This window comes from Dermacentor albipictus, unplaced genomic scaffold, assembly GCF_038994185.2.
Source record: "Dermacentor albipictus isolate Rhodes 1998 colony unplaced genomic scaffold, USDA_Dalb.pri_finalv2 scaffold_36, whole genome shotgun sequence".
NCBI lineage: Eukaryota > Metazoa > Arthropoda > Arachnida > Ixodida > Ixodidae > Dermacentor > Dermacentor albipictus.
The window spans coordinates 483,775-505,847 of record NW_027225590.1 but is presented as its reverse complement, the minus strand read 5'-3'; the positions used below and the strand labels follow the sequence as shown (position 1 = coordinate 505,847).

Genomic DNA, 22,073 nt, shown 5'->3' with positions numbered 1-22,073 from the left:
ATAGAGAGATAGTGATCTAAAGAAAGGAAGGACGCTTGATTCTGCGGAGGGAGCGAGGCGAAGCGTTGTCAGGGGAGAGAGTCCGAACCGCGACAGCTCCAATGCGCGCGTGGCGCGCCATCTGTCGGGGCAGCGCCGTACATGGAGAGGAGGGGCTCTTCTGTGTTTGCCGCAAGATGGCTCTCCGTGTGCGGAAAGCGCAGAAGAAATGCATCGAAACGCACTTCGCTACTCGTGTAATTGCGACTTCTGTAAGTTACATGTTCATAATTACCTATATACACCACAGTATAACTTTCCACGGCTCGTTTCGAAGGCAACACCGCATTCACTAGAGGCGCGTTTGTACCTTTTGGAAGCATCGAAATCGTGGCTGAGTGGTAGCGTCTCCGTCTAACACCCCGGAGACCCTGGTTCGATTCCCACCCAGACCATCTTGGAAGTTGCTTTTTATTTATGGAGTGCCTGCCGTGATTTATCGCTCACGGTCAACGCCGCAAAAACGCTGACGCCGACGCCGACACCGACGCCGACGACACCGGCTTTTCTGCGACACGAGCTCCTTAACGCTATCGCGTTAATATGTCAAAGGCAACGGGGAAGACGAGGCTGATTGCCTGGACAGGGGTAGAAGGCATTCTGCTAGTGTCGTGTTGTTTGCCCATTGGCAAAGTGCCAAGACATCCTTAATGCATCAAGTGTATGATTCCCCTTCATTTCGATAGCACTTGTCCAACTTCTTTTTGGCTAAGACAAATCAGCCAGCCCAAGTGCCAACATTCTGTCAGATCGGTTGCATAATGCAGACCAATTAGATTTCCTCTTCAAGTTTCAGGAACCTCGCTTAACCAAGCGGGACCGCCAAGAGGACACGGGATGATGGCAAGCATATATGGAAGAAAGCGACAAAACGCTTGAACAGCACTCACAGTACTAATAAAGTGAGGTTGGACCGAATGAGAAATTGAGAGGTGACATGGGAATGCGTCAGGAGCCAACGTTGACTCAGAACTGGGGTTACCAAATGGAAGCAGATATTTCCAGTCCACCTTAATTTCTAAACTACGAGTCTGCAGGGTAGAATACTGTATATACTTGCGTAACGAATGCACTCGCAAATAAATGCGCCCCCAACTTTGGTCTTAAAAAAATTTGGATTTTTGTTTCTCCTCACATCATAATCAAACCGCCAACTTTGCTACTGTGTTTTCCGGAGATGCTAGAATGTTTTCGCTCTCGCACATGTGTTTAAAGCAAGCGCACTTAATTTTAATGCCCATCGATGTGTTGTAAATACCTAATAATGCCACATGAGAAACGCTGAGATAACTTAAACGAAATTCTGCAGCTACCTTATGAAGGCTGCACATCCACGCTAGCAGCAAACATGCCGCAGTGGAACACCGACACGGGCGGTGGTTTTGATGACTGAGAAGCTGACGGCAAACACTGGCAGTAAGCATGCAGTAAGAACAGGCTGCACGTTATCATGTTCGCTTGGGACCTGACGCAAAGAGCGATAACGATAATGCTCAGCCTGTTGTTACCGTAACATTGCTGCCAGTGCCAGAGCAAGGGCACCTTCTAGACTGGAGAGAGAAAAACAACTACAACTGGCTTTTTGCAACAGTTACTTTACGCAGTTTACGGGCTTTAAGCTGACGTTATAGGAGAGCGTGCGCGTGCAATGTGCAGCCAAGCGCGGCACACGGGAGCGTCCAGGTGAAGAATGAACAGCCCGCACTCTGCTCCACAGCCGGCACGACTGCTGGGGAGCAGAGGGTTTACCTACTCCCAAATCATAAACGCTGAGCAGACCCCAATAAACTTTGAAATGCCGACGAACCGCACTGTCGCGGAAAGAGACGCACACAGCGTGCTTATCAAAAAAACAGGTGGCAAAAAGCAGCAGGCGGCCAGAAGCGGCAGTGAGGACGAGATGTTGTGGATCCACGATGTGGATGATGCGGTCAGCGACCTGGACGGCAGGTCTGGTGGTTCCGATGTATAGTGAAGTGCAATAAAAATGCTGTTAGAGTGTGCAAATAGTATGTGTATTTTTACTGAAAAGATAAATTATCTTATGCATTTTTTAAATCACTGACGTCTTACTTTTTAATTTTCGCTGTTTCAAAAATGTTCCCATAAAATTTACCCCCATAATAACCCCCCCTCCAACCTTCCTTCGTTTTTTTAGGAAAAAAATGTGCAATCACTATGCGAGTAGATACGGCACTTGAAGAGCTAAGGAATGCTAACTACATGGTACCAATGAGATTTCACTCGTCATTGTCAACAACTTTTGAATTACTTGATGTATTGGAAGACGTGACTTCGAGTTAGTAAGGCTTTACTCTAGGTCCCCTCCATCCAATCTTGCTACAAGTACACAGCGGTATATTCTGCTAGATCCATGCCAATTTAACTAAAGGTACCGTAATTTTATTCTTGACTTTTACCCTAAAGTCAGCAGATTCCGTGGTTGTGCTAAGACAAGAACAGCGTTGCATGTTTGGGCAGCCAGCCTCGAACAAATGGCAGCCAATCGCCTGGTGCTCACCACTGCGCTCGGTGGGTGCCCGGCACTTCGGGCAGGGCTTGGTGGTGGCCTGCACGGTCAGTCGACTGGCCTCATCCCACGAGCTGCCTTGCGCCACGGCAGCAAAGGACCTCCGCCCAGCCGATGCCTGCATGAAAGTGGCCTACTGCACTACTTTTGCCCTCACAACAATGTGCACGCATCACAATGCACTCAAATTTCACTGCTACCACCAAAATAGAACCAAGCCCATGCACGAAAAGCATACAAAAATGCTGATAGGGTGTACATGGTGTTCCTTGCCGTGGTGGAATATAATGTGCAAAGAAAAACCACTTGTACACAACTGTTCTTCCATAAAAGGAATTCTCGATGACCAATTAGAAAAGCAACTGGCTTTTAACCCGTTAAGCGCCACGGTTGTGTCCTACGCTGTGATAATTTTTTTTTGCAATAAATGCCAGGACAAGTCTGTCTTATCCATATGCTTGGGCACTCTAAGTGCCACTAATGAGGTGGGCTGGTGCAATCTATTTTGACGTTGTGGCGAGTTCCCTCTTTGACTGCTAACGGGCCTACTGAGTCCGTTCATCTACGTTCGCCCAGTAGGGATATTAAAATGGAGGCTTCCAGTCCCGTGTTGCCGCGCCCGTCGCGAAAGCGCTGCTTTTGTTTTATTGAGTTGTCAAGCTCGGAAGACGATTTGCTTCTGCATAAAGCATTGACAGTGATGGCAGTGTCCTCAGAACTATAGACAGATAGTGACTCTGATGTTGTTGACTACAGTAGTTTGCAAGGCATAATGGGGACACTACACACTGTAGTTTACACATTCCCCTACACCACGGTCCGGCACAAGCTCGAGGAAACAATGAACAACCAGACATACACTCAGAAAGACTTTAGTACGATTGCAACTAACACTTTGGGCAGGTCAGCTATGCTTCATTTCACTGAGGGTTCCTTCGAAGATAATAATATGCTCGACAAAGAAGGACTTCCAAATTACCAGCCGGCGTAAGGGCAAATGCGGCTGACTGGCATGCAAAAGCGTGGTTGACTAACCACGTGCACGAAAACAGAAAAGGGAGCAAAACTTTCCGCGCTCGCCGCTTGGTGGTGACCAAAGACCCTCGGGCAATGTTGTAGGGATCTCACATGACATGCCCGGTAGTGCTGATAGTGCTTCCACTCCTTGTGCAAACCGTGTGAAGGAGACTCGCCCTCGTCCAAAATTTGCTTGGCTTGGCTGCCCTCAACGTTTGCCGCGCAGGAGACCGCTTTGGGACAGGGATTCTTACATCCCACACTCCTTAAACGTTCCGCTACGCCAGCAAAATCACCAGAAATGAGGCTTTGACGAAATGTCCGGTCAGCTGTGATGGCACACTGTGGCAGCAATTGGCAGAATGAATGTCGATAGGCAGCACGGCACTGTATGGCCACCGTCTAGATGCAGCAGCCAGCGCAGTGGTTGACAATTAGTGTTCCAGTCCACGCCGCAATTTCGCTAGCAGGCATTAGTGCATGAAATGCGCAATAAATCCTCTTGTGGTTGTTTGCAGTAGTGTGTTGTCGTTCCTTCGTCCTAAGAGCATGGATGAGACTTCCACAGGGTGGACCCTGTAGGTGTCTGACCCACGCTTGCGTTCTGATATAGAAACCATGAAGAGTGATGCTGTCCGCGAAGAACACACAATACAGAGGCTGGAAGCGCGTGTTGATGATGCCGAAAACTATTCTCGGCGAAAAAATCTAAATTTTTATGGTATTGATGAGTCTTTTTTTCATTTCATTTCATTTTATTACCTTAAAGGCTCCAATAAATGGAGCGTTACATAAGGGGTGGCAAGAATAAAAATACATAGTCACAATAACAGGAAGTTTTTTACATTTTCGATGAACTTGGATGGGCACATAATGACAGCAACGTCGTTAGGAAGGCGGTTCCAGTCTGCAGCTGTGCGAAGACAAAAAGAATTTGAAAACGTGACAGTGCGTGAGCGTGGACGAGCAACCTGTAGCTGATGGCTGGTGCGGTGAGATATGCGTGTAGGAGGAAGGATATAAGGTGGGATGCGCATATGGCTATGAAAGAATTTGTGAAATAAAGATAGGCTAGCAATGCGACGACGGAGCGATAAGGGGGATAATGCGGATGCAGTTTTTAAGGAGGAAACGCTGATGTCAAAGGAATATGATGAGTGGATGAAACGAGCGGCGCGATTTTGTACAGATTCAAGATCATTAATTAGGTATGCCTGATGAGGATTCCAAATAGGCGATGCAAATTCTAGTTTTGACCTGACAAATGATTTGTAGGCTAACAATTTTACATGTTGAGGAGCGTGATGCAGATAGCGTTTTAAAAATCCTAAAGTCCTGTTCGCGGATGATATTAGGTTAGTAACATGAGGATTCCAGGAAAGATCGCTCGAAATTGTTACTCCTAAATACTTGTATGAATGAACTAGTTCTACCGGAACTTCAGATATTACATAAGGAAATAGGAGAGAATTACGGCGACGGTGAATGGACAAATATTTACACTTACGCGGGTTAAGTTACATTAGCCACTCGTTACACCGTTACACTCGTTACACCGTTACACTCATTACAGGGTCAGAGTCATTCGCGCAGTCGGAGGATGTAATCATTGACCACTTACGCAAACATATGAGCATCACGCTAGCCCCGAAAGTAATCGAGCGCGCGCCACGCTTGGGCAATCGTGCAGCTGATCGCATCCACCCCATAATAGTGAAGTTCACGTTTCATAAAACAAAAGATCATGTTCTTGCTAACGGCCGCAAATTTGAAGAGCGAACTTCAGCGTTGGCGAGGATTTTACACGTCCTGTTCAATTTGCCCGCAGACACTTTGTTGCATTCGCAAAAAGCAAATCGGCACCTTACTCCCAGTACATTAAAACTCTCTTCATGGGTAATAAGTGCTATGTTTTTTAGGAACGCACAAAGAGTGTGAAAGAATTGCAATCGCAGCCAACTCGACGCGGGAAAGCCCCTTGCCCTACAGTATCAACACGAACTAACCTTTACTTTTCCGTAATCTTTTCCAATGCACGCAATATTCTGTCTAACATCGTGTTGTCGTCTGACAGTAATTTGCTAACTGAAACCTGGCCGACTGATGATATTGCTACACGCGTGTGGTATTTGATTGTTTGAACGAGGCGCGTGGGCGCCATGACTCGAGAAAAGAGTAGGAAGAACGAACTGGGCTCGGTTCTGTGAATCTAACCGGTCAGCACTGTAACCACTGTTGTAAATATAACGTGTAAATAGTTGCTCGTCTTACTGACTCGTACTTCGCATAGCATTGTGGTAGAGGTGCGGGGTAGCGACAGAGGCAATCTTCGTCCTGGTGTTGGCGTCCGGAGTTGTAAGTCGCTGTGTAGGGGTATTCTTGTAGTCGGAGTGCCCAACGACTGAGCCAGCCAGTAGGATCCTTGAGCGATGAAAGCCAACAGAGTGCATGATGGTATGTGATTACTGAGAAGTGCTTGCCATATAAATATGGGCGGAACTTTGAAACAGCCCAGACTAGAGCAAGATATTCGCGCTCGGTAATGGAATAGATGCGCTCTGTAGTTCTCAGGAGCTGGCAAGCGTAGGCTATAATGCAGTCGTGTCCGTGTGGGCGTTGCGATAAGACGGCGCCGATCTCATAACCACTGGCATCAGTTCGGACCTCTGTAGGTGCGGACGGGTCAAAACGGGCCAAGACCGGTGGATTGGTGAGAATCGTGATAAGGCGTGAAAATGCGGTAGCCTGAGGGGAACCCTACATAAAAGGCACGTCTTTCTTCAGAAGTTCAGTGAGTGGTCGAGCGATTGCTGCGAAACCTTTCACGAATCGTTGGAAATAAGAACAGAGCCCCACAAAACTCCGGAAGTGTTTGACAGACCGAGGTACAGGAAACGCCATTACTGCTCGAACCTTCTACAGGTCGGGTTGCACTCCGGATGCATCGACGAGATGGCCTAGCACTGTAATCTCTCGGCGCCCGAAGTGGCACTTCGATGAGTGTAATTGGAGCCCAGCCTTGCGGAAGACGTCAAGGATAGCTTCGACGGGCTCAAGGTGCGTGTAAAATGTAGGAGAAAACACAAGGACGTCGTCAGCAATCAACAACAAAGGCAAGTTGACCATTTGAAACCTTGAAGCAGAGAGTTAATCATCCGTTCGAGCGTGGCGGAGGCATTGCATAAACCGAACGGCATAACTTTGAATGGGTAGATGCCATCTGGAGTGACGAGAGCGGTCTTTTCTTGGTCTTGTTCATAACCAGATCATAATAACCAGATCGAAGGTCGATGGACGAAAAGTATTTGGAACCGTGAAGAAGATCAAGAGCGTCACTGATTCGTGGTAAAGGGTAAACGTCCTTTTTAATAATTCGGTTTAGGTGGTGGTAATCGACGCAGAAACGCCGTGTGCCATCTTTCTATTTGACGAGCCCGACCGGCGACGCCCAAGGACTCGACGAGGACTCAACAATGCCTCAGGGGAGCATCTTGTTTACTTCCTGATGAATAACTTGCATGCTGTGGACACTCGATACGCTCGGCGGTGAATGGGAACAGCATCACCAGTGTTTATCCTATGCGTAACCGATACCGATATTACCGATACCGATGAGCTTGCTGACCTTCCGAATTTCCACCCTTGCCGAAAACACCACGAAGTCTCACGAGGTGGTGGTGTGCTAAGCGCCGCGCATCATCATTTATCGTGCTCTCTTGCAACAATTGAGACTGCCTTGGAAATAACATGGCTAATCTGCTGCACTTCACCACGGACTGTTCGCTTGGGCGTTTGTTACAGACCACCACATAACACTCCTGATTTTTCGCATGAAGTTAATACTATCTTGAGCGAAATTGGCGAAAAACACCCTAACGCAGAGATCCTGCTTTTTGGTGACTTTTATTTTCCTCAAATCAACTGGACTAACAATAGTGCTTTAATTATAGGGAATGATGCTGCTAAAGAATTTCTTAATGTGTGTCTTAATTTCAGTCTAACTCAACTTGTCCTAGAGCCTACGCGAGTTACAAAAGACACATCTAATGCACTCGACCTTATACTAACCAGCCATCTTGACAGTCTATAATCCATACCTTACCTACGTGAGGTAAGCAATCATAAAGTAATCCATGCCACCTTCACCTTTCGAACCATGCGACAACAGAAATCCAAAAAAACTATATGCCTATAGTGGGCAAGGTGGCAGCAGCACGAGCATCATGCTCCCCCGCTGCGTATTTCTTAAGCAGATCGCCTTCCTCGCTTGTTGCCACTTCGAATGTGCTGCGGTCATCTCTCCTGACATCACAGCTCTCGTGCACTCGCCGCCATCGTCAAGATCCCTGGGTGATTCCGCTGGCAGCTGTACGAACTGTCCTATCCCCCTTCCGGGTGACTCTCTTGATCTGACCGCCACCACACGTGCCCGGGACCCGGGCATAGCTGGCACACTGAACCATCCATTCACAATCAAGCCCAGTCCCATGACGTCAACGATTTCCTTCTTCAGTGGGCAAGGTGGCAGCAGTACGAGCATCATGCTCCCCCGCTGCCTATTTCTTAAGCAGATCGCCTTCCTCGCTTGTTGCCACTTCGAATGTGCTGCGGTCATCTCTCCTGACATCACAGCTCTCGTGCACTCGCCGCCATCGTCAAGATCCCTGGGTGATTCCGCTGGCAGCTGTACGAACTGTCCTATCCCCTTCCGGGTGACTCTCTTGATCTGACCGCCACCACACGTGCCCGGGACCCGGGCATAGCTGGCACACTGAACCATCCATTCACAATCAAGCCCAGTCCCATGACGTCAACGATTTCCTTCTTCAGTGGGCAAGGTGGCAGCAGTACGAGCATCATGCTCCCCCGCTGCCTATTTCTTAAGCAGATCGCCTTCCTCGCTTGTTGCCACTTCGAATGTGCTGCGGTCATCTCTCCTGACATCACAGCTCTCGTGCACTCGCCGCCATCGTCAAGATCCCTGGGTGATTCCGCTGGCAGCTGTACGAACTGCCCTATCCCCCTTCCGGGTGACTCTCTTGATCTGACCGCCACCACACGTGCCCGGGACCCGGGCATAGCTGGCACACTGAACCATCCATTCACAATCAAGCCCAGTCCCATGACGTCAACGATTTCCTTCTTCAGTGGGCAAGCTGGCAGCAGCAGGAGCATCATGCTCCCCCGCTGCGTATTTCTTAAGCAGATCGCCTTCCTCGCTTGTTGCCACTTCGAATGTGCTGCGGTCATCTCTCCTGACATCACAGCTCTCGTGCACTCGCCGCCATCGTCAAGATCCCTGGGTGATTCCGCTGGCAGCTGTACGAACTGTCCTATCCCCCTTCCGGGTGACTCTCTTGATCTGACCGCCACCACACGTGCCCGGGACCCGGGCATAGCTGGCACACTGAACCATCCATTCACAATCAAGCCCAGTCCCATGACGTCAACGATTTCCTTCTTCAGTGGGCAAGGTGGCAGCAGTACGAGCATCATGCTTACCCGCTGCCTATTTCTTACGCAGATCGCCTTCCTCGCTTGTTGCCACTTCGAATGTGCTGCGGTCATCTCTCCTGACATCACAGCTCTCGTGCACTCGCCGCCATCGTCAAGATCCCTGGGTGATTCCGCTGGCAGCTGTACGAACTGTCCTATCCCCCTTCCGGGTGACTCTCTTGATCTGACCGCCACCACACGTGCCCGGGACCCGGGCATAGCTGGCACACTGAACCATCCATTCACAATCAAGCCCAGTCCCATGACGTCAACGATTTCCTTCTTCAGTGGGCAAGGTGGCAGCAGTACGAGCATCATGCTTACCCGCTGCCTATTTCGTACGCAGATCGCCTTCCTCGCTTGTTGCCACTTCGAATGTGCTGCGGTCATCTCTCCTGACATCACAGCTCTCGTGCACTCGCCGCCATCGTCAAGATCCCTGGGTGATTCCGCTGGCAGCTGTACGAACTGTCCTATCCCCCTTCCGGGTGACTCTCTTGATCTGACCGCCACCACACGTGCCCGGGACCCGGGCATCGCTGGCACACTGAACCATCCATTCACAATCAAGCCCAGTCCCATGACGTCAACGATTTCCTTCTTCAGTGGGCAAGGTGGCAGCAGTACGAGCATCATGCTTACCCGCTGCCTATTTCTTACGCAGATCGCCTTCCTCGCTTGTTGCCACTTCGAATGTGCTGCGGTCATCTCTCCTGACATCACAGCTCTCGTGCACTCGCCGCCATCGTCAAGATCCCTGGGTGATTCCGCTGGCAGCTGTACGAACTGTCCTATCCCCCTTCCGGGTGACTCTCTTGATCTGACCGCCACCACACGTGCCCGGGACCCGGGCATAGCTGGCACACTGAACCATCCATTCACAATCAAGCCCAGTCCCATGACGTCAACGATTTCCTTCTTCAGTGGGCAAGGTGGCAGCAGTACGAGCATCATGCTTACCCGCTGCCTATTTCTTACGCAGATCGCCTTCCTCGCTTGTTGCCACTTCGAATGTGCTGCGGTCATCTCTCCTGACATCACAGCTCTCGTGCACTCGCCGCCATCGTCAAGATCCCTGGGTGATTCCGCTGGCAGCTGTACGAACTGTCCTATCCCCCTTCCGGGTGACTCTCTTGATCTGACCGCCACCACACGTGCCCGGGACCCGGGCATAGCTGGCACACTGAACCATCCATTCACAATCAAGCCCAGTCCCACGACGTCAACGATTTCCTTCTTCAGTGGGCAAGGTGGCAGCAGTACGAGCATCATGCTTACCCGCTGCCTATTTCTTACGCAGGTATGTTACGTTCAGAATGCCCGCTGCATTCGCTCTGATGATCGATTCTTACTGCTGCTCCCTCGCCCACACCATTCTCGCAGATGCTTTGCTTATATTTCTTTGTACTCGCAGCTGGCTGTTTGTATTAGTAGATTGTTACAGAGTGGTGACGTTGAAAGCAATCCTGGTCCTCGCTTCCAAAAATATCCGAGCTTTCGCAAGGTTTTGACGATCAACCATCGGTGTCTGAAATGCTCGCTGAGCTCTTGAACGCACAGAAAAGGTTTGCTGAGGATATCGCCGAAATTAAACACTTTCAACAATCTGTTAATAAACGTTTTGAGACTATCGAATCGCGTCTGGCCGCTCTGGAGTCCTCGTAACATAAGCCTGCCGTCCCAAGCGGCAGCCTTAACAGTGAACTCGCACGTCTAACAAACGAAATTCACCTTTCAACTAAAATGATGAATTAGAAAGCCGTGCTCGAAGGAACAATTTAATCTTACACGGTCTGCCAGAATCCTCCGATGAAGATAATGAACGCCTGTCCTCAGACATCGCAAAATCATTTGAGGATAAACTTAAAATGAGCTGTCCTCAAACAGAAAGATGCCATCGTCTTGGAAGGCCTTCACGTGATCGTCCGCGACCCGTGATTATAAAACTTCTGGAATATCGGGAGAAAGTTTCGGTGTTAAAAAGTGTTCACAAGCTAAAGGAAGCCGATTACCGTATTTCGGAAGATTTTTCACTACGTGCCCGGAATATCCGCAAAAAACTTTGGAAAGCGTCTGAGAGGGTTAGGAACAACGGGTGCACGGTGCGCATACGGTTTGACCATATATTTATCGATAAAGTTCGCTACAACTGGAACAGCGCTTTTAATACATTAGAGAAAGTACATCGTAATACAGCACTAAATAGCGTCACATCTGCCACTCCGCCTTGACTCCTTCGTCGCAAAACCAATGACCTCCGTGTATTAAATATTAAAGGGAAGTTGAAGAGTCTGTCGAATTCAATAAGACGCTCATATACGGATGCGGGAACCTTATAAACCATGTAGGTCAAATTTGGGTTTTTTTTTTCAAATAGGAGCGACGTAATCGTCGGTTGAAATTGCGCTGTAGCTCCGCCCCCCGTCGAATGCCGCGCGCTGCTGCTGACGCTGACGATGCGAGCGGAGACCGGAAACCGCGGTGTTGTGACGTCAACTTTAGTGTTTTGCTCCTTCGCAGCCTGCGCGACCGTGCCTGACCATGCTTGTTTCTGCGTGCGTGCCGTCGTAATCTGCTTCGATTGACCCTGCATTTCTTTGTTGGTGCGCCTGTGTGTATGTAGAGTGGTGGTCAACGTGCGCAGCATCAACTGATGTGGTGGGCCGATCATGCCGTCTTTCTGTGCAGCCTACGGTTGCACGAACACCAGCGGCCGCGACGATGTTGTCTTCCATTGCTTCCCAGAAGACAAGAAGCTTTTAAGGAAGTGGGAGGCTGCTGTAAAGCGAAAGAATTTCAAGCCCTCAAGAACAACACTGCTGTGCTCCAAGCACTTCCGTGACGACGATTATCACCAGAATTTCCACTAGCAGGCTTTCTAAACGCAGCGCGAAAAGATCGGAGCAACGAAAACAAAGACGGCCCGAGTGCGGACTGACTGATGATAACTGGTGTTGGAAGGACTTATGAATACACGAACTCGCCCAAACCTGGATTTTGATTTACTGCGAGCTCCTTCATGTTAGCACGCTGAACGGAAGGTGCATGTTTATTTCCCGCCCTCGACGCAGGTTTCGTCGCAAAGCGCCGCGAATTTTCTATTTGCACGTTTGTTGTAAAACAGCCTGCACGCAGCTACCATAACGCAGTGCAAATGTAGAGTTTGCATGTGCTGGAAAGCCGGCGCACGCCAGGACGCTACGCTCCCCCCGTCTCTCGCGCACAGCGAGAAACCGACCGTCTCACGTAGCCGACGGAATTCGCCGCCTTTACGACTTCGGTTACGAGCAGTGCGGATGGCGCACAGATGAAGGTCACTACACGTACTGCATGAACCGGGAAGCTTTTCACGCGTTTGAACCGTCTTTGTAGGTTGCCGACAGCTTTGGACAGCGCACAAATGCCGAAGATCACATCCCCGCTTACGTTCCACGAGGAGGCATGCAGGAACAGAACACTGCAGTTGTTTGACCGGAACCGAGCTCACTAGATCTGCGAAAGATCGGCGAGATCACTAGATCGCTTTGCAAAAAACATACTCACCAAAGAGCATTTCCAACACGAGGAGATCCCAAGACTTTGCTTTCGTTCACGTCGAAAGCACTGCTCGCACCAGCATCGTTTGCTTCTTCGAGAGGCCGGCTCTTTGCAATCGGCTCGTACATGTAGGGAGCAACGCCGAACTCTTCAGAAAAACGCAGTCTCTCTAAATTTTCTATTACCTCTTAATTTTCCATTACGGCACCAAACTACCTGGCACCGCGCTTCATGTGGAGCGGCAGCGGTCGGTCGCTAAAGTTGACGTCACGGGTCGCCCGACCAATCACAGGCGGAAACGAGACGCGCGAGCTGGGCGTGTCCGCTGCTGCACTTTTCGTCGAAATAAATATATTTGCGCTTCCTTTCGCTCAATTTCGATACGATATTCGAATTCGGAGGGTTGAAAACCATTATGTACACATGTTCACTCATTTTTTCTGGAAAACCTTTCAGCTTCCCTTTAACGCAAGAAGCCTTCTCAATAAATTCTCCGACTTCATCTCTCTAGTAACTGCTCATTCCCCCCATATTATAGGCATTACGGAAACATGGCTACATGACGGCATATACGACTCCGAAGTTGCGTTAAGTGGATACACGTTGGTAAGAGTTGACAGACCAAATGGTAGAGGCGGCGGTGTTGCCCTTTATATACAGTCCCACCTAAGTTTTCAGTTCTTAAAACCCCATGTGAAATTGAATTGCTTTTGTGCAAGATCCATTTGAAAAGGTCATCCGCACTAATTGGAGTGTTTTACCGGCCTACTGGCTCTTGTGGTGATCAGTTTGGTTTTCTTAGCAACATTTTGCATGATTTGAAATCAAATGTAATACTTATGGGAGATTTTAATGCACCAGGCATTCACTGGCCCTCTTTCACCATTACCGGCTGCGGCGTGTCACTCTCAAGAAAATTATTGCGCTTTTCCCTATCACTCGGTCTTAAACAGATTGTCGACGAGAACACAAGGGAAACGGCTGTCCTAGATTTAGTTTTTCTTGGCTCAAGTCTTTTCGAAAGTGGCTTCCAGTGGTGCATTACTGGCGGGATTTCTGACCACAAAGCCATGCTGTTCTCGGTTTGCTGTATTGTTCCCAAACCATGGATTGAGTACTGCACTTGTGATTATAGCCGCGCCAATGATGCTGCAATTACCGACACACCTAGCGAATCGTTTGAGAAGTTTCACGAATTATGTTTGAACAATGATATCGATGTTGCCGTAGGGTTTTTTGAGAATATTGTTGAAACATGTATTAACAAATCAAAAAAATATATTAATACACCGTGGATGACAAAAGGACTATCGCAATTATCGCGTCGTGTTTCGCGATTGCGCAAGTCTAAATGAAATTGTAATCCTGACAAAATTGCAGAGTTCAATGATGCCAAGAAGGAACTTCGCCAGGAACTAACATCTGCCAAGGATTTCTACCATGCTGTTACTTTGCCAAAATTAATGAAAACAGACCCTCGTATGTTCTGGAAATCGATAATGCCAAGTAACAGCACAACTATCAGTTTAGTTGTTAAGGACGTTGCAGTTTCAGATTCACTCACGATTGCTTCCGCTTTTAACACCTATTTTCATTCCGTGTTCACAAAGGATAACTCTTCACTTTCACCTTTTAGCTGTGACTCATACCCTCCTAGAATTGACATCGTCGTCTGTAGTTCAGGTGTTCTGAACATGATCCTCCATTTAGATACTACAAAGAGCTGTGGCCCAGATGACATACCCAATTCCTTCCTCGTTCGCTACTCCCTTTGGAAAAACAGATACCTCTCCGTTATCTTTCGTAAATCATTATCCACCTCACTGTTCCCCAATCGTGGAAGCTTGCTACGGTCATTCCGATATACAAATCCGGTAACGCTCAACGTCTGCAGAACTACAGACCCATTTCATTACCTGCCCACTCATGCAAGTTATTCGAACATATAATTTTCAAACACATCACGGAATTTCTTGAAAGGCACAATATCCTATCCAATTACCAACATGGTTTCCGTCGCGGATATAGCACAACTGCCCAACTAATCGAATTCACGCACGATATTTGTCAGTCATTAGATTAAGGCGGAATTGACGGCATTTTTGTTGACTTATCCAAAGCTTTCGACACCGTCCCACACCTAAAACTCCTCTACTAGCTTAACTCCATTCTAAATAACCCTTCTCTGGTTGGTTGGATACATAGCTTCCTAACCCAGCGTTCTCAGTCTGTGCACTTTAACGGCTCTATGTCCTCTCGTGTCAGTGTTTCATCCGGCGTCCCACAAGGTTCTGTTTTAGGCCCACTTCTTTTCTTACTATACATTAAGGACTTGCCGCATCGTGTGTCCGTTAATATACGTCTTTACGCTGATGATTGCGTCCTCTATCATAGTATTAACACACCAATGGATCATGATTTACTTATTGACTCCTTTGCGAAATTTCGTAGGTGGTGTAAGGAATGCCAAATGAACATTAAATTCTCTAAAACAGTTTCCATGTCCTTCTCCAGACGCTCACCTCCATCACTTTTCACGTACGCTTTCCATGGTCAAGATTTAAAAAGAGTAACCGAATTTAAATACCTTGGTCTTCATTTCTCCCATCACACGTCATGGTTGAAACAGATTGACATCATATGTAACAAAGCTTTTAGAGGTCTCGGTTACCTCCATCGTTCATTGCGTAAGGCTCCAAAGGATACCAAACTGATGACGTATAAAAGACTTATTCGCCCCATTTTTGACTATGGCTGCATCATAAGGAATCCTCACAAGAAATCCGATATTGAAAAGTTACAATCAGTCCAAAAAAAAAAATCAGTGCGCTTCATTTTGCGCAACTATAGCCGAGATTTTCCCCCTTCCTCCCATTATACAGCTACAGGTCTTACAGTTCTTTCATCTCCCCGCCGCTTAGAATGCAAGAAATTTTTACACACGGTGATTCATTCTGAGCGCCTTGTTACACAAAATAATTATTTGAGCTTTAGTCCACCTTCTATCACTAGGAGTTCTCATAATCTCAAGCTTATCCCTTTCTTTTGCTGAACGGAGATATTCAAGCACAGCTTCTTTCCATTGGCCATTGAACTCTGGAATTCACTGCCTGGAAGTATCCGCTCTTTACCTACGCAAGAATTTTTGAAAACAATTAAATATACTAGATATTCATATTTTTTGTGCCTGTATCTCGTTTTCTTGCTTTCCTTTTTTTTTCTTCACTGCCCACTCCTGCAATAGCCTCACCGAGGCTGCAGAATGTATAAATAAAAAAAATAGGGGGAAGTACGAAGCTATCAATTACGAGTTAGGCAACTTCTTTTCAACCTATGAGACATTATTTCATATGCACTCGCCTCAAGAAAACTGGCCACTATGTAAAAACAAAATTAATGAGCTAGTCAACAAACATATACCAGGAATAAGTATGCACATCAATCAACCTAAGTCATGGCTCACCAAAGCTCTAAAGAAGCTCGAAAACCAAAAGAATCGTCGCTTCGAGCTAGCCGCGCTTCGTGAAAGCACCGAGGCATGGTAATAATAGTACATGGCAGAGGACGCCTGCCAGAGCGCCGTTCGCACTACTATAAAAATATTTTTACAACGTCGACCTACCCCAGCTATTTCGTCGAAATCCTCGGCAGTTCTGGCGCATTTTAAATCCCCCAAGAAGCTCGCACTAGCAGCGTGACGAATGCAGCAGGCGACACCGCCACGGACGCCGAGTGCGCTGATATATTCAACACAGCATTTTTTTTCGTGCTTACAAAAGAAACTACCACTCCAGACTTTCCACTACTGACTATCATAACATCGCATATGCCACCCATTGTATTTTCGATAGATGGCATACTATCAATCATTGAAAAAAAATTATGTATGTCTCCTGGTGTACACGAAATTAAAGATCCTAGTGAATACTAAGCATATATACGACACATGTTTCAGTCTGTTGTTCTCGAAATCATTGTCTATACATGCCTTCCCGGATGATTGGAAAATGGTAAAGGTCACTCCAGAATTCAGAGCAGGCAACAAACACTACTCCTCAAACTACCACCCCATTTCATTAACTAGTGTTCCTTGCAAAATCATGGAACATGTCATATACTCGCAAGTGATGAACTTTTTAGACTTGGTAAACTTCTTTCGTCCTTGGTTTTCGTAACGAGCTTTCATGTGAAACTAGGTATCTTTTTTAACGATCTGCAAGTTAATCTTGCAGGTCTTGTTGTGAAACTTAATAAGAGGTACAAAATGAAGATTGTACAAGTCTACGCCCGTACATCTAGTCATGATGACCAGGAAGTCGAAAGCTTCTATGAAGACGTGGAATCGGCGATAGGTAGAGTGAAAACTGAATACACCATTCTAATGGGCGACTTCAATGCCAAGGTAGGCAAGAAGCAGGCTGGAGACAAGGCAGTGGGGGAATATGGCATAGGCACTAGGAATAGCAGGGGAAAGCTATTAGTAGAGTTTGCGGAACATAATAATATGCGGATAATGAATACCTTCTTCCGCAAGCGGGACAGACGAAAGTGGACGTGGAGGAGCCCGAACGGCGAGACTTGAAATGAAATAGACTTCATACTCTGCGCTAACCCTGGCATCATACAAGATGTGGACGTGCTCGGCAAGGTGCGCTCCAGTGACCACAGGATGGTAAGAACTCGAATTAGCCTAGACCTGAGGAGGGAACGGAAGAAACTGGTACATAAGAAGCCGATCAATGAGTTAGCTATAAGAGGGAAAATATAGGAATTCCAGATCAAGCTACAAAACAGTTATTCCGCTTTAACTCAGGAATAGGACCTTAGTGTTGAAGCAATGAACGACAATCTTGTGGGCATCATTAAGGAGTGTGCAATGGAAGTCGGTGTTAACTCCGTTAGGCAGGATACCAGTAAACTATCGCAGGAGACGAAAGATCTCATCAAGAAACGCCAGTGTATGAAAGCCTCTAACCCTACAGCTAGAATAGAACTGGCAGAACTTCGAAGTTAATCAACAAGCGTAAGACAGCTGACATAAGGAAGTATAATATGGATAGAATCGAACATGCCCTCAGGAACGGAGGAAGCCTAAAAACAGTGAAGAAGAAACTAGGAATTGGCAAAAATCAGATGTATGCGTTAAGAGACAAAGCCGGCCATATCATTACTAATATGGATGAGATAGTTCAAGTGGCTGAGGAGTTCTATAGAGATCTATACAGTACCAGTGGCACCCACGACGATAATGGAACAGAAAATAGTCTAGAGGAATTCGAAATCCCACAGGTAACGCCGGAAGAATTAAAAAAAGCCTTGGGAGATATGCAAAGGGGGAAGGCAGCTGGGGAGGATCAGATAACAGCAGATTTGTTGAAGGATGGTGGGCAGATTGTTCTAGAGAAACTGGCCAACCTGTATACGCAATGCCTCATGACCTCGAGCGTACCGGAATCTTGGAAAAACGCTAACATAATCCTAATCCATAAGAAAGGGGACGCCAAAGACTTGAAAAATTATAGACCGATCAGCTTACTGTCCGTTGCCTACAAACTATTTACTAAGGTAATCGGAAATAGAATCAGGAACACCTTAGACTTCTGTCAAGCAAAGGACCAGGCAGGATTCCGTAAAGGCTACTCAACAATAGATCATATTCACACTATCAATCAGGTGATAGAGAAATGTGCGGAATATAACCAACCCTTATATATAGCTTTCATTGATTACGAGAAAGCATTTGATTCTGTCGAAACCTCAGCAGTCATGGAGGCATTATGGAATCAGGGTGTAGACGAGCTGTATGTAAAAATACTGAAAGATATCTATAGCGGCTCCACAGCCACCGTAGTCCTCCATAAAGAAAGCAACAAAATCCCAATAAAGAAAGGCGTCAGGCAGGGCGATACGATCTCTCCAATGCTATTCACAGCGTGTTTACAGGAGGTATTCAGAGACCTGGATTGGAAAGAAATGGGGATAAGAGTTAATGGAGAATACCTTAGTAACTCAGGGGACCAACTGCAGTGCATGCTCACTGACCTGGAGAGGCAAAGCAGGAGAGTGGGTCTGAAAATGAAAGTGAAAAATCCCCCCCCACCCACCCACCCAAAATTTTACCTTCATGGTTTATAAGGTTCCCGCATCCGTATATGAGCGTCTCATTGAATTCGACAGACTCTTCAGCTTCCCTTTAAAGAAGTTGCAAGTTGATATGATGTTAATGTTGCTTTCACTGCACCCAATGAGCTAGGTAAGATATGCGCTGCCGTGCAGAAAGAGAAAAAAAAAGAGCAGGTAAAAGACAAAAAAAAGAACAGATATTTGTCCAGTGAAGCACGATAAGAACTACAGTTTTACTGACTGTCGTATGGGTGTGGTTTATAAAGTTCCCTTTAGCTGTGGCCAGTTCTACGTAGGGCAAACGGGGCGGTGTATCAATCACAGGCTACTGGAACATAAAAGGTCGTTAACCGGTGGACAGCCTTGTAATCTTTCCCTACATTGCCAAGATTGCAACTGCACGCCTAAGTTAGATGAATGCGCGATATTGTACAGGCACACGAATGAAGGTACGCATCTTGTGGTAGAGGCATGGCCTATCTATAATGGTGGAAGTGCGTGCGTGAGTCAACCTTCGATTTCTTCACATAAGGAAGAGATTAAGTGCCTTAACAGTTATCTCTCACGTAGACCGGCACATGTACCCGATTGACACGTGGTGATACCATTCCAAAGCTTGCGCAGATGAGTTTTGCCTCTTCTTTCTTTTTTTGGCCTCAATGCTCCCTTCAGTTGATAGTCGGCGTTCGTGTTGTCCACTTCTCTTGTGTCCTGTCTGCACGCCTCACCTTTTCTTGCAAAATCAATCCTGTGGTTTTTCAAGTCAAAAGACTTTGTAAAATCTATATACATGCCTGCACCTATTTCCTTATTTTGAAAGATATCTATTGTGATTTCTCTTTGAGTCAGTAATGCTATTTCAGTGGATCGCTTCTTTCGAAACCCATGCTGAAAGTCAAGGAGCCGGTTATGTTTTTCAAAAAAAGACAATACCCGACAATGCAATAATTTTCTATATCGTTCGAGAACACTGGCAGTATAGAAATTGGACGATACTTACTAATCAAATTCTTGTCGGCACTTTTAAAAACCGGTATCATTCGAGCCATTTGCAGTGCTTTAGGAAATACAGTGGTAGATAATTTTGAATGTAAGTAATAGCGGGGCATACTAGGTGAAGAACATGTTTAATGGGCGCTATTTGGAGACCAGTTGCATTTGCTGATTTGCTATTTTTAATACTACTTATGCACGAGAAAACCCTCGTGTAGTTCGTGGGCGCCACAAAAAGAAATGATGGACAGCTGCTTCCATTCATGGGTTCAATGTAATTTTGGCTGCACTCTACCTGAAGATGAGATGCCCGTAAAATAAACAAATTGTTGAAAGCGTCAGCCAAACAGGTCCCACAAATTCATTTTCCTTCATGCTGAAAGTTTTCGGATTTATCACGGCTGTTTTGTTGCAATAAGCAACTCAGTTTCCACCAGATTACATCCTATCGCTATTCATCACGGCTCCAAAATGCATTTGTGAAATAGGCGTCTCGAGCGATTTGTAGTTTTGCTGTTAGATTATTTCTGTACTTTCTGAATTGCCGAAGCAAGTGATCTTCTTTTGATTGCACAAATTGTGCGTATAATCCGTTATAGGAGCAGGCCCCAGAACTGGGAATTAGTTAAGGCTAAACTGGCCTCCAAAAAACGCAAAGCGCTCTGCGAATATCAAAATTTTCTAACATGAATACTTAAGCTTCGTATATTGAATCAAATATCGGATAATGATATGCACATGCATTTATTAGCAAGTTGGGTAATTTGATATGTTGGAACATTGCAATTTGATATGTTGGAAAATTGCAATTACACTGTGAAGGTTACAAAACAAGACTAGTAAGCCATTATACTAAAGCATTGTGCATTTGGCTAATATTAACTTGGAAAATTAAGTAATTCCCACTAGATGTCCTCGCCAACCTGCACCTTATTATACCATATGAAATGCTTGCAACCTCCAAAGCATTTCACCCTGTGTCAGGCGTCACTCATCGCATCTGCTGTCAAGCAATAAGCTCAAAATTGAGGGTAGCGCTGAGAAAAAAAGTTCGGGCCAAACTATTCATATGGTGGCGGATCAACTAGCGAAGCTGCAGATCGCAGACCGAGCAACTATGGCCAAAGCCCGCGTCCAGAAACATTTTCTTGAACATGAAATTATCCCCAGTGAAACTCGAAGGAGGTGGCAACTCGCACTTCTGCTGCTTAGTCGCAGACTCTTACGACCTAGCTTGATGCTTGCGAACGGCCTCCAGTGCGCGGTCTTCATCTGTAGCTTGCGTTTGACGCCGACGACTTGACTCACATCTGCTGTCGCTGACATTCTTTGGAGGCAAGGCAGCATTCTTTGCTTTCACGTAGGCACGTTGTCATTATTTATAGTCGTGTTTCTGCCGTCAACGCCTCTCCTCGTACTCGGCTTGTTCTTCGGCCGTGCGCACAATTCATGGTCTTCATACTTTTCTCATTTTAGTTGGAGTTGGAACTGTTCACCTCTGAAGTATACAATCTTGTTCTTGCACACCACGGCGGCTACCGCGGCACACGTCCTCGTGTTTTCCCACCACAACTGCCGCGCCGTTGTATTGAGTGCAGACAACAGCAGACGCAGCCGGCATTAACGGCAACCAGCGCCGGTTCACTCCCCAACCGTGCAAGTGCAGCGCACGGGGAAATGACGTCACGTTTCTTTCTTCTGGGTCGTACTATCGTTCGTTATCTTTCTGTTGACTTTACAGACGTTAGCCAGCCCAAATAATCACCATGCAGCGCCGCCATCTTTTTTGTTCACTTCACGGACGTTAGCTACCCAGATACACCCCCTACGAGATCACACACACACGGCTCCTTCATACAGGTCTGTCAGGTAAACAGCTTCGCTGCAAAAATAAGATTGAAAACAAGGTGCACCCTTAGTGTCCGAAAATGCATATGCCTTGCTACTGATAGGCTGGCTTTTCCGCAGAGTTTAGACGCCTAGTGGCTAAGTGTACTAACAACCAACATTTCGCCAGCAGCACGAAATTATCACAAAATTCTGCACAATATCGCCCCATTCTCATTGCATTGGTCATTGTGGTCATTGGCATTGTGGTCATGGCATTGTGGTCATAGGCATTGTGGTCGGTGAACAATGCCTACAAATGCGGAGCTCGCCAAAAGAATTGACGACATTGAATCCAAGCTTGGAAACGTAAGCGAGAAACTTCTTGATGACATTTTTGGGAAATTTCTGCTGAGGGCGAGGAATTCGGGCATAGACGTCGTAGAACTTAAGAGAAGAACTGATAGTTTGGAAACTAGCGTGGAATTCCTAAGCAAACTCGACGAAAAGC

The 22,073-nt window shown here is 46.8% G+C and overlaps 1 protein-coding gene across 1 annotated transcript in view; it reads right to left on the bottom strand.

Moving 5' to 3' along the window:
• park (E3 ubiquitin-protein ligase parkin) overlaps positions 1–22,073 on the bottom strand; it is a 651,541-nt gene that overhangs the window by 152,422 nt on the left and 477,046 nt on the right. The window contains exon 9 of the mRNA XM_070529945.1: positions 2,561–2,687. Coding sequence (XP_070386046.1) covers positions 2,561–2,687 — 127 coding nt within the window. The remainder of the gene's footprint in view (positions 1–2,560; positions 2,688–22,073) is intronic.